At 40.0% G+C, this 13,732-nt stretch overlaps 1 protein-coding gene across 1 annotated transcript; it reads left to right on the top strand.

Annotated features, from left to right (window-relative positions):
• The first annotated feature begins 2,198 nt into the window (after positions 1-2,198).
• On the top strand, positions 2,199-12,493 carry LOC141289949 (uncharacterized). The gene is made up of 9 exons (XM_073822180.1): positions 2,199-2,282; positions 2,385-2,504; positions 2,884-3,036; positions 3,177-3,428; positions 8,165-8,237; positions 8,427-8,552; positions 9,086-9,318; positions 9,766-9,941; positions 11,554-12,493. Exons 1-9 carry the CDS (start codon positions 2,199-2,201, stop codon positions 12,491-12,493), a joined length of 2,157 nt encoding a protein of 718 aa, XP_073678281.1.
• The last annotated feature ends 1,239 nt before the right edge of the window (positions 12,494-13,732 follow it).

Below are 13,732 nucleotides of genomic sequence, written 5' to 3'. Positions count from 1 at the left end.
GCGTGGCTGACGTTTATGGTCATAGCAGCGTCAGCCAATGAAATGCTGCTCTTGAACAGGATGAACGTGATTGGCTGCCGCCTGGCCACTGTATTTGCATAGAGCGATCTGATTGGCTGACGCGGCGCTTCACTGGCGTTGCTCGCGGCAGAAGTTGAAAATTTCTCAACTTCTGCCGCGAGCAACGCGAGTGAAGCGCCGCCGACGGATCCACAATTCCTTTCGGCAAAGCTTGACGTCACCCATTCAAAGTCAATGGGAAGCGTTGACGCTCGCGCACCGTGTGAACACACCGTTACGGCTTGATGAGCAGAAGAGACTTCTTTCAAAAACATTAAAAATAGTAATGTTTCCAAACTTTTGACCTGTACTGTACAGTGCAGTATGGACAGTAGTATACAGTTAAGATAGTATGGTTTACAATAATATAAATTAAATATATTATATATAAGAGCAAAATAGATATACAGTATGAACAACATATACAGATATGTGCAGTGTAGTTGCAGTAACAATATAAGATTAGTACAAAAAACTACACAAAATTTGTTGGCAAACTTTTACATTGGCTTGAAAAGGCCTAGCCCGAAAATATGATAGTAAATATTAAATAGATATTAAATATGATATTCTACAATGGCTATGGCTACTACTAGTTCGCCAACTGAAACGTTACCCTACTAAAACGACACTAACGAGACGCTTACACACGTTTGAACAACACAGTGTACAAAACAAACATTTTATATAGATATCATATTCTAATTAAATGAATACTTCCAATCACACAATGTCCTTGACGATGATCAATGCGCTGCTGCTGGTGTCTGATAGCTAAATCATTCGTGTAACAGCTGTTCGAAATAAACTACATCTGATTGGTTAATAATAATCCCGTGTCAATATCTTGCCGCGCTATTGGCTCAACTGATATAGTAGGCAACCGCGTTTGCCTGCATATTTACGGGTCGCGAATTATGATTTCGTGGAAAATGTGCAATAAATGGGAGTGGCAACACTTTTCATATCGTTTAGAATAAAACAACTGTCCCAACTTTACAAATCTAGGTTCTCCCTCCATGGGGATCATCCATTTCGAAAAGTAAAGCAGATACGGACCCTCGGCCCACCGTCTAAGTCTTTTGAACACAATTTTAAAGACTTCGAGGAACACACGATGACAAAGTTCATCTGTTGGACAAAGGACAAGGCTTTTGGTGTGGACGGTACGTTTTCGTAGCTCTAAAATGACAAGATTAAGGGCGAGACACTGCAGGTGAATAGGGTGAAAAAAATAGTTTATAATCTAATAACGATTACGAATCTATTACTAAATAAAAATCTATTCTATCTAACTATTACGTATCTCCTTACTCAGTTGATTGATTACATTGTTAATTGCAAACATTTTCTGTATTACAAGTTTTCTAAAATTTTATGTTTTAATAAACAAATGAGCCATTATTTAATGAAAAATGCGCTAATTTGCTTACATTTTTAGTACAAAAATCTAAACACTGGATGAAGTCAGTTTCAAAATTGTTGTTTAATTTTTTTTGACAGAGTCAAATGTTTTTACAGAGGGAATTTTGGGTATCTCATTTTGTCACTCCTTAGTTCAGAAAACAAGCAAAAAACTAGTTCAGTTTAAAAAAACTAACAATAAAACTAGTTAAATATTTTGGGGAATAAAATGTATAAATTCAAGCATATATTAACAAATACCTCTGTTAAAACCTTCAGGATATAGATAAAAATTTAAAGTTGTGTAAGTGCTACTGAAGTGGAGATGTATGGCTCAGTGTAGGAGAAAAAAAGAAGTTTTAAGAAAACAGCCTTTAAAAATATGTTTTGTAATAGAAATCTATTGACAAATAGATAAAGTGCTATAGAAGAAACACTTAATGTCTTTTGGATGTTTTCTTTCCACTAGTCACACTTTATAAAAAGCCAAAAAGGAAAAAATCTCAAACTTGACAGGTGCATGAAAAAAGTGTGTTTTTGCCTGCAATGTCTCCCCTTAAATTACCCTTAAAATTAATATTATTAGTATATTTCCAAAAGAATGTTCTTAGCTAGCTAGAAGTTGCGCTGGGAACACAGATTTACTGTAGTTAACTCGTTTTACAGACCCCAAACCAGGATCAAAAAAATTAACATGGGAACTCCAGTATGTCCCTTTTGATGGGATACCCTTCATGGTGGTGGGGAGAAGGATCTACACCTGTCACCAAGGTGTCGACAAGCACAAACACGACAAACAAAAAAGACAACAACAACTGGTATGTTAATAAACAGTTAGCCTACATGTACTTATATTAATTACTAATATTTGCACCCACTTTGTCAATTTTAATAAACTGTATGTTGTGTATTGTCTTTAGGTCGATGACCACTCGGACCATTGTTATAAAGAAAGACGACATCTTCTTCAAGTCTCGAAGAAACTGGACTGCCCAGCCAGAATATATTTGGTTCATATAATCAGATTCCCTGATTACAAGGTGTATATTTATATTTCCTTAGTGATTGAGCTAAATATATGTATATTAATGTTGTTACAGCTGGCATGTTGTACTCCATAACATAATTAAGGAACCCAACAATGATTCCGGTTCAATGAAAAATTTAACTTTTTTGCGAAAATCAGATAGATTAAATGTGTGGGTAATGAGTAATGTGAATATAGAATGTAATGCTGTAGCAGGTGTGGATGAATGCATCAGTATGTTAGATATGTGAAGAACACAAAAGCAAGAGGGATGGTAATAAAAAGATAAGGAGAGTAAGGGAGAAAAGCAATGGGTCAGTGTAAAGGGAAACATCTAAATGGGTATAGGTACCTACAAGTTAGAAAATGAGTTTGGTATTGTTTTTTCTCAGATACCTGATGACATTCATAAACAGAGGAAGGAGAGTGCTGGCCGTCTGAGACACGCCTTAGCAACAAACCCATCAGCAGTGAAGTTTGAAAAGCAATATGTTGCATGCTTCCCAGGGATCGAGGAGCATAAAAACCATCCTGTGGTAGGAGAGGTCAGTTGTAATTCTTTTGAGAGGTCAGAAAATTTATTTTTAGGAATTCAGGTTAATTGGATATGTTTATATGGAGAATTGCATTGTCAAAGGGATACAAACATTCCCTAAAGGGCACCTGATATCATTGATCATTTTAGGCAGCTGAGATCCGTGAGCCAGTGGACACTAGGGTGGAGAAGCACATAGAGAAGTTAGCATTGGCTGGTGCTAGGAAAGTCAGTGAAGTCAGGAGGCACATTTCCATCTTTGTGGCTGAACTGTTTAGAGGAGAGGCTCCCCCTCCACCCACAAGGAGGAGGTTTTACCCTCTTGACAAAGATATCAGAAATATAATCAAGGCGACAAATGACAGCAAAAGACAGTCAAGCATTGACCAAGTCAATCTGCAGGTAACAGATGTTGTTAGGGGATATTTTTATAGGATTGGAGCAACATTGGTTGCATATGGCTTTAACTTCCAAGCCACTGAATAATGTGTCACTCACGTCGTATTAGGGCTGTCAAACGATTAATCGCATCCAATTTGTTTACATGCTATGTTTATTGTGTATATTTATGATGTGTGTATGTGTATATATATATACACACACACACACACACACACACATGCATGTATATAATCAGAATCAGAATCAGAATCAGAATGAGCTTTATTGCCAGGTATGTTTGCACATACTAGGAATTTGTTTTTGTGACAGAGCTCCACAGTGCTACAGAATGACAGTGACAAGACGATACATATTATAAAAAGAACAATATAGAGGTATACAAGACAGACAATGTGCAAAAATAGCAAAGACATTTGAATGGAAGTAAGTATGTGCTTTAAATAAATAACGGAAAAATGAATAAAGAATGTATAGTGTTGTATGTTCCACGATCAAGTGTTCATGAGATGGATTGCCTGAGGAAAGAAACTGTTTCGGTGTCTGGTCGTTCTAGTGCTCAGTGCTCTGTAGCGCCGACCGGATGGTAACAGTTCAAAAAGTGAGTGTGCTGGATGTGAGGGGTCCAGAGTAATTTTGGCAGCCCTTTTTCGTACTCTGGATAAGAAGAGATCTTGAAGGGTAGGGAGGGTTGTACCAATGATTCGCTCAGCAGTCCGGACTATCCGACGTAGTCTTCTGAGATCAGAATTTGTAGCTGAGCTGAACCAGATGGTAATTGAAGTGCAGAGGACGGATTCAATGATGGCAGAGTAAAACTGTTTCAGCAGTTCCTGTGGCAGGTTGAGCTTCCTCAGCTGGCGAAGGAAGTACAGTCTCTGCTGGGCCTTTTTCACAATGGAGTCTATGTGAATGTCCCACTTCAGGTCCTGGGAGATGGTATTGCCAAGGAACCTGAATGACTCCACTGTGTTTACAGTGCTGTTCATGATGGTGAGTGGGGGGAGAGCAGGGGGGGTTTTCCTGAAGTCTATGATCATCTCCACAGTTTTGAGCGTGTTGAGCTCCAGGTTGTTATGACTGCACCAGACAGCCAGCTCTTTTACCTCCTGTCTGTAAGCAGACTCGTCACCGTCCTGAATGAGGCCGATAAGTGTGGTGTCGTCTGCAAACTTCAGGAGCTTGACAGAGGGGTCTTTGGAGGTACAGTCATTTGTATACAGGGAGAAGAGCAGTGGGGAGAGGACACAACCCTGAGGGGCGCCAGTGCTGATAGTACGGGTGCTGGATGAGAATTTTCCCAGCCTCACTAGCTGCTGCCTGTCTGTCAGGAAGCTGTTGATCCACTGACAGACTGATGTGGGCACAGAGAGCTGAGTTAGTTTGGGCAGGAGGAGGTTTGGGATGATAGTGTTGAAGGCTGAACTGAAGTCCACAAACAGGATCCTCACATAAGTCCCTGATTTGTCCAGATGCTGCAGTATGAAATGTAGACTCATGTTCACTGCATCATCTACAGACCTGTTTGCACGATAAGCAAACTGCAGGGGGTCCAGTGAGGGTCTGGTGATGTCCTTCAGATAAGCCAGAACCAGTTTCTCAAACGACTTCATGACGACAGATGTTAGCGCCACAGGTCTGTAGTCGTTAAGTCCTGTTATTTTGGGTTTCTTTGGAATGGGGATGATTTCAGAACGTTTGAGAGAGGCGGGGACTTCACACAACTCCAAAGACCTATTGAAGATCTGTGAGAAAATGGGTGCCAGCTGATCTGCACAGGTTTTCAGACAGGCTGGTGTGACACCGTCAGGGCCTGGTGCCTTTCTTCTTTTGTTCTTTTTGAAGACCTTGCGTACCTCATCTTCACTGATTTGAATGGGAGTTGCAGGAGTGGGGGAGAGGGGTGATGTTGGAGGTGTAAATGGTGTCTTTTCAAACCGACAATAGAACTCGTTCAGATCGTCTGCCAGTTGCTGATTCTGCAAAGTGCTGGGGGATGATGTCTTGTAATTGGTGATGTGTTTTAGACCTTTCCACACTGATGAAGAGTCACTGGAATGAAATTGGTTCCTTATCTTTTCGGAATAATTTCTCTTTGCCACTTTGATCTCCTTTTCCAGTGTGTATTTGGCCTCTTTATACAAGACTTTGTCCCCTTTCCTGTAAGCATCATCTTTGACATGACGAAGCTGTCTGAGTTTTGCAGTGAACCATGGTTTGTCGTTGTTGTAAGTTAAGCGAGTCCTGGTAGGAATGCATAAATCCTCACAGAAACTGATATATGAAGTAACAGTCTCTGTAAGCTCGTCCAGATCAGTAGCAGCAGCTTCAAAAACACTCCAATCAGTACATTCGAAACAGGCTTGTAAAGCCCGCTCTGTTTCGTTGGTCCATCTCTTTACAGACTTTGCTACAGGTTTAGCAGATTTAAGTTGTTGCCTGTAGGTTGGTATAAGATGAACCAGGCAGTGATCAGAAAGTCCCAAAGCTGCCCGTGAGACAGAGTGATATGCATTCCTTATTGTGGTGTAACAGTGGTCCAATATATTTCTATCTCTGGTCGGACATGTGATGTGCTGTCTGTATTTTGGAAGTTCACATGAGAGATTTGCTCTATTAAAATTCCCAAGAATGATTAAAACAGAGTCCGGGTGTTGTTGTTCTGTCTCTGTGATGTGATCAGCGAGTTTCTGTAACGCCAGGCTCACGTGCGCTTGCGGTGGAATGTACACACTCACGAGAATGAACGAGCAAAACTCTCGCGGCGAATAGAACGGCTTACAGTTTATGAAAAGCGCTTCAACATCAGAACAGCATATTTTCTTTAACACTGTTACATCTGTACACCACCTCTCATTGATGTAAAAGCACGTCCCGCCGCCGCGCGATTTCCCCGTCGATTCTGCGTCGCGGTCTCCTCTGAACAGCTGATATCCCGGGAGATGAATCGCGCTGTCCGGTATAGCCGCGTTCAGCCAGGTTTCCGTGAAACACAGAGCAGCAGAGTGTGAGAAGTCCTTATTTGTCCGGGAGAGCAGAAGGAGTTCGTCCGTTTTGTTTGGTAGAGACCGGAGATTTGCCAAATGTATGCCTGGCAGTGTCATCCTGAATCCACGCTGACGAAGCTTCACGAGCGCGCCGGCGCGCTTCCCCCGCGTCCTGCGCGTCCTGCGCGTCCTGAAGCCTTTGGTAAGCGCCGCCGCTCCGCCAACTATGATGTTGAGCAAAACGTCCGAATAATCAAAAACCGGTAGGAGATTTTGTGGTATGTTCTGCCTAATGTTTAGCAGTTCATCCCTTGTAAAACTGATCGTGTTTGCAAAACAAAAAACAGGAAAAACGAACAAAAACACTAAAACAACTGGAGAGCTAAGCACAGAGGCTGCCATTCGCGGCGCCATCTTGTTCTGTTCTTATATATTAAGGAAAAATATTTTAGATTTATGTATAAAATATTTATATGCAGTATAAATATTTTTTTATTTATGCATGTGTGTGTATACACACATACACATACATGCATAATAAATATATACACAGTAATATATTGTGTAAACACCAAACTTTTATTTTGGATGCGATTAATCACAACTAATCATTTGCCAGCCTTACAGGACACACCAAGCCGACTTCAAAGAAGTAGCAACAGTTATGTTGATAACTTTATTTTAAGCAGCTCATGTTATATGAAAATTTTGGAATTTTTGGGTTAGATCACGTAATATGAGAACAGTCTTCTGTTTATGCCAGGCACTGACTCATTCGCTAAACTGAACATCCAGTCACTCACCGACAGCCCAACGCCGATTCAACATGTTGAATTGGCCAAACTGCTGCAGATGTGAGCCTGATGAGAGCAGTCGTATGGAACACAGCAAACAAACTAGCCTGACAGGTGCTCACAGACAGCCAGACGTAGGCCTTTAGCAGACTATCGGCTTGGTGTGTCACAGTCTTTAGGTAAAACATGTTTAAAGGGTTCATTAATCCTTTCCCTGCATTTCGTTCTAAACTTCAAAGCTTAGTTCCTCTATGCAACACAAAAGAAGCTATTTAATGCATTCTGATAGCTCTCTGGCCCCCTAAACAGCAATGTAATTTACACAATCAACATCCTGAAACGTAGCATGTGGGATTGGTAAAATAATCCATGTGACATCAGGGGTTCAACCTTAATTTTACAAAACTACAAGAATACTTTTATCATCCTAGCACCATTTTGAAGAGTATCCACTGAACGCAAACAGCATATGCTGTTTTGTGTCATCTGCGCCACGCGGATGTTTTCTACGTTTATTTACGCTTTGGTGCGGCTGACACAGCAGCATATGTTGTTAACGTTTAGTGGATACTCTCCAAAGTGACGCTAGGGTGATGTAGAGGAGACAAATTGTTGAATAAAATCATTTATTTATTTTTCTGTACAAAAAAGTATTCTCGTAGCTTCATAAAATTACGGTTAAACCCCTGATAGATTTTTTTTACCGATCTCCTTCCTACGTTTCTGGTCGTTGATTGTGTTAATTACATTACTGTCTATGGGAGCACCGGAGAGCTGTCAAAATGCATCAAAATTACCTTTATTTGTGTTCTGAAGATGAACTAAGCGTTTATGGGTTTGAAACGACATGGGGATAAGTGATTAAAGAGAAAATGTTAATTTTGGGTTGTGAACAGTGCCGATATTCTTGTGTGGATATTCTTAAGTCTATACTAAGACAAGATATATGGATTTATAGGGACTGGTGGACAACTGGACAAAATACCATGACTGTCTGATCAAATATCGACCCAGTCAGGAAGATGATGATGGCAACTCAACTAAGCTGCTTTTCTGCCTACAGACCACATGGCAGCAAAGGCTGCTGCGTCTGTATGGGCAACAGATGTGCCTCCTTGATGCTACGTACCGCACCTGTCGGTACTCTGTGCCCCTTTTCTTTCTCTGTGTTCGCACAAATGTTCACTACGCTGTAGTTGGTGTTTTTGTTACACAAACAGAAACAACAGCCGATGTTAGGGAGGCCCTTGCTGTGTTTAGGGAGTGGAACCCTGATTGGAAGCCGAGCCACTTTATGGTTGATTTCAGCGAGGTGGAAATTGGTGCGCTGGAGGCGGTGTTCCATGGTAATAATAATCATTAAAGAATTACTTAGCTGACAGCAGTACTGTTCAACAAGCTTTGTTACATTACAATTGTTATAATATATAAAAATTAAGTGGTAAACTTTTCTTCATGTTGCCTACACCAAGAAACCACCATTGCGTGTTGGTTGAATCTAAGTTTCAATATAGACTACTGCATACTATACTGTTTCTTCCTATATTCATCAGAACTTCCTGGTGTATAAAAACCTGTAGCTTAATTTGATAGCCTTTAGTACTGGGACCATGATAAACAGGAATGTTGCAGTTGAACATTTAATATCCAGGAATATTATAGATTATAATTTTATAATATATAAATAGATTATAATATATATCAAATTATAGATGCTACCATTAATTAACTATGTAACAAATTGGTCACAATTTCACACACCTATACATGGACCAGCCTCTTGTAGGGTTTAATATAATCTTGTTCATGATCACATAATATAAACTGCACTGTATATTTTCTAATGTAGTGTGTATTGGTATGTTTGTGTTCTCTCCAGAGTCCAAAGTCCTTCTGTGTGACTTTCACAGAGAAAAAGCCTGGGTGGAGTGGACCAGGAAAAAAGACAATGGATGCCATGAAGAGGTGCTCCCTCTCCTCAGGTCTATTGCAGACTCACCCACAGAGGAGGAGTTTGCGTGCCGTCTTTTTCTGCTCCAACAAAGCAAAGCGTGGCAGGAGAATGAGAAACTGAGGAGGTGGTTCTCAAATAAATGGCTACCCCAAACCAAAGTAAGCATATCTCCATGCTATTATGCCCCCCCACCCCCCTCTAGTCTCTGCATACCTGCCTCTGTTGAATTATTTTTATTCCGTGTGTGGATAAAAAACATCCCATGAACCTGCTCCAAAGTCACGATCTAAATGTAATTATTAATTTTGCAATGCATTGGTTTAACTGATCGGAGTTTAAAAAAGCTCAGTTGATACTGTTCTTTGCTCGCTTTCTGTATAATTTATTCATTGTTTGAATAACCTTGAAATTTAAATTTTCTCTGCCTATGGAGAAAGAAATACGATTTTAAAAGCATCCCCCCCCACCCGTTTTTTTCAGAATTTGCACCCTGGTTAGACCCATTTTGACACTGCATTATTCTCACATCAATGGGTTCCTTTTTGAAACTGTGTTTCAATTTTAAAAGGTATGAATATTTACCAATGTTGTCTTTTCTAAATCAGAGATGGGTTCGTGTCTTCAGAGGAGAAAGTCTCAGGGTGGCCATCTACACCAACAATGGTGTCGAGAGACAAAATGAGACTCTGAAGCACACTTATTTGGAGGGCTACAAAAACTGTAGTCTCAGCGAAATGCTTACAGTGATTGTGACAGGCTTTCTACCTAGGACATATCAAAAGTAAGTCAAAGAAGCCCATGTAAATTTGTTAGGTTAAATGTATAGTTCACACAAAAATTTAAATTCTGTGATTAATTACTCAAACTCAGTTGCTCCAAACCCATAAGACATTTGTTTATCTTCATAGCATAAATTTGGATATTTTTGATGAATTTGAGAGCTTTCTATACCCTACATAGACAGGACACATTAAAGTTTTAGAAACATTGTAAGGACATTGTTAAAATAGTCAATTTCTTCTCCCCCAGCACAGTCCTCCACCATTATGGAGAGTTCCATGATGCATGTGCGTGCTTTGTTCTGCTCGTACAAAAATGTGCGACGCATGCTTGTTCTACATCAGCAACATGTTGTGGTACTCTGTAATGGCAGAGGACTGTCCTGGGAGAGAAGAAATCCTTAAATAAAATTTACATTTTTTGTTTTTAGCTTTATACAGCTAAAACTCTTTTAGCTATATAACAGTTGAACCACATTTTCATTTTTTAATGAACTATTCCTTTAAAGGACAAGTTTACTTCCATAACAAAAGTTCCATGATAATTTACTCACCCTCCTTGTCATCTAAAATGTTCATTTCTTTCTTTCTTCAGTCATAAAGAAATAGTTTTTTTTTTTTTTAAGAAAACATTTCAGGATTTCTCTCCATTTAATGGAATTATATGGTTCCCCTGAGTTTAAATTTCCGAAATGCAGTTTAAATGCAGCTTCGAAGGGCTAAAAAAAATTTGAACAAAAATTTGACGATTGATATACTTTTTAACCCTAAAAGCTTATCTTGTCTAGCTCTGTGTGAACACTGTATTTCAGTTCAAGACAGTTAAATCGCTTACATTGACAGTTACATTCAGTCCTACATCGCTGCAGTAATACGGACCCAGTGTTTACAAAGTGAACATCCAAAGAAGATCAAACGGCCTTTACAAAAAAGTTAAAACAGCGATGTAGGATGATTTTAAAGTTGGAAAAGAAAATGAGATGGTAGTTTTTCGATATCCTCTAACTGTCTTACCCCGGAATACACTGTGCTCACACAGAGCTAGACTAGATGAGTGTGTGAGGTTAAAAAGTATATTGTACATTTTTTTTTTTCATTATTATTATTATTTTTTTTTTTTTTTTTTTGAAAATTACCAAATGTTTCACTTGATTAGAGCCTTCTTCCTCACCTGGGATTGTTTAGAAACTTTTGAATCTGCATTTAAACTGCATTTTGAAAATTCAAATATGCGGGCATCATTGAAGTCCACTATATGGCGAAAAATCCTGAAATGTTTTCCTCAAAATATGTAATTTCTTTACGACTAAAGAAAGAATGACATGAACATCTTGGTTGACAAGGGGGTGAGTAAATTCTGTAATTTTTTTGTTCTGTAAGGGAACAACTTTAAGATGAAGTTAACTGTTAGCCTAAGACCAGACAATGTTCAATACATATTACGTCAGCATCACGTCATTTGACTGTCTATAACTAGGCTTGAGAACTACATGACTACTTGGTGAATAAATTGAATGTCATTCATGTTATTACAATTAAATAATATAACTATCTTTAAATAACAATCCATTCAACTCCTCATGATGTTTGTTGTTTTCCATTTTCTCATTCAAGGTACATTGAGCTCAATGTGAAGTGCTCTAGTGGGTACCGCAAATACAGTGAGAGGCTGCCTTTGTTCCTGAGAGACAGGCCCCGTGTTGTGGTTGACCACATCATGGATCGCCATCTCCAGGCCATGTCCTACCAACGGGAAGATGTCATAATGCATGGGGATGGAGCTTTCAGTGTGAAGAGCCAGACTGCTGATTATTACAAAATATATTTTGGTTCCCACACAACAATGCCCTCCTGCACGTGTGAAGACTGGCAGAGGAATCTACTGCCTTGCAAGCACTTCTGTGCTGTTTTTAGCATGGTACAGGGGTGGGGCTGGGAGAAATTAGGGGTGATGTATCGGGATAACCCCTTATTTTCTTTGGATGTCATATGTTTAACGAGTTCCATTACACCCCGAGACAGCAGCCCTCCACCCCGAGACAGCAGCCCTCCACCCCGAGACAGCAGCCCTCCTCCCCGAGACAGCAGCCCTCCACCCCGAGACAGCAGCCCTCCTCCACGAGACAGCAGCCCTCCTCCCCGAGACAGCAGCCCTCCACCCCGAGACAGCAGCCCTCCTCCACGAGACAGCAGCCCTCCACCCCGAGACAGCAGCCCTCCTACCCAGGATGACACCAGCAGCAGCGTTCCTCCCAAAGGCAACAGCAAGACAAAGAAAAGGCAAAAGTGTGGGAGCCTACTGCGTGAAATATCAGATCTCACTTACCATCTACAGGATGAGCCATTTCTGGACTCCTTGACTGTTCGATTGAATGACCTTTTGGAAGATGTGAGGCGTCATACCCCTCATGATGATACACTTCCCCTTTCTTACACACCTCCATCCAAAAAATATAGATCCCTCAAACCCCTAAGCATGATCCCCAGAAAACATCCATTCTCTGGAAGGTTTGGCCGTCGTGCTGAAGCAAGGAAAGCAAGCTTCAATATTTAAATGCTGATGTAATGTAGTATTGTGTAAAATATTTGCTTAACATTTAGTATTCATTATTGTTATTGTTAATGTTAATTAATCTAACCCAAACCTTGTTTTTCTTACATACCATGTTTTAAAGTTATTGAAATGAAATTAGTGAATGTTATTGTTGGCACTGAGTTTGTGTGTGTGTGTGTGTGTGTGTGTGTGTGTGTGCATGAGTGTTTGAAGGTTGTTATTGTGGTTTGCATTGTGTGCATGAGTGTTTGTGTAAAAATAAACATGTTTTTTGCCAAAAAATATTATTTTTGCTGTTTTTTTCCTATTGTGTGTAGATATTGGTAATTGTAAGTCTAGTCTACAATAACAGCATATGCAGCCTACTTTTACATTTTTAAGACATTTATGTTGGGTAGCGGAAGCGAGTAATTCACGAGGCTTTGACAGATGAGTACTCTCATGCAAACACAATTTTATTAATGACCACTAAATATGTTTGTAAAATGGGTTGTTTCGATTAGGAACGCTGATTGCTTAAGCCATTGTTCTCCTCAACATCACGGAGAGAGACAGACTTGCCACAAAGCAGGCTGATTAAAGCTTTTGAAACTTATTTCACTTTTTGTTTTGGTTAAATCTTCCGTTTTGTATATATTTTTTTGTTATACACATGTATATGGTGCTTGTAATTTTACTGTTTGTACGCAATTTTGATATTTTATATATTAATAATTTTGATGGCTCGCTTGGCATTAATTACTAATAAGAAACAAAATAGTTCGCTACTTGTTATCTTTGCTGTTTGTTTCATTTTTACCGTAACGTTATATCTGGCGAGATTTTGCGCCGCTTCCGGCCGCATCCGACGAGATTTTGCGCCACTTCCGGCCGGAGCTGTATCCCTTCTAGCCATAACCTCGGATTTCTGCCTCCGTCACTACTAGAGCAAGCTCCTGATTGGTTAACACGGCGCGGATTTTCGCCCAAGTTCAGATTTTTGAACTCGCGCGAATGGCGCGGCAATCGCTTGAAACGCTCAATGCGCGCCGCTTCATTTGCGCTATTCGCGCCCCAGGATGGCTATTCGCGTCTTTGCATTGACTTAACATGTAAATCACTCGCGCTTGCCGCTTCATTCGCGTCCGGTGTGAACGCACCTTAATGCAGCCAAATTCTCAATAAAACGGGTTTTATATATTTCATAGATATATTTTGCTGTTTCTTTTGTCAGACAACAGGGTGAATATGGAATAGTGA

The sequence above is a fragment of the Garra rufa genome, chromosome 1 (genome assembly GCF_049309525.1).
Source record: "Garra rufa chromosome 1, GarRuf1.0, whole genome shotgun sequence".
NCBI lineage: Eukaryota > Metazoa > Chordata > Actinopteri > Cypriniformes > Cyprinidae > Garra > Garra rufa.
The sequence above is the reverse complement of the archived record's forward strand: the minus strand, read 5'-3'. Positions and strand labels throughout refer to the sequence as shown.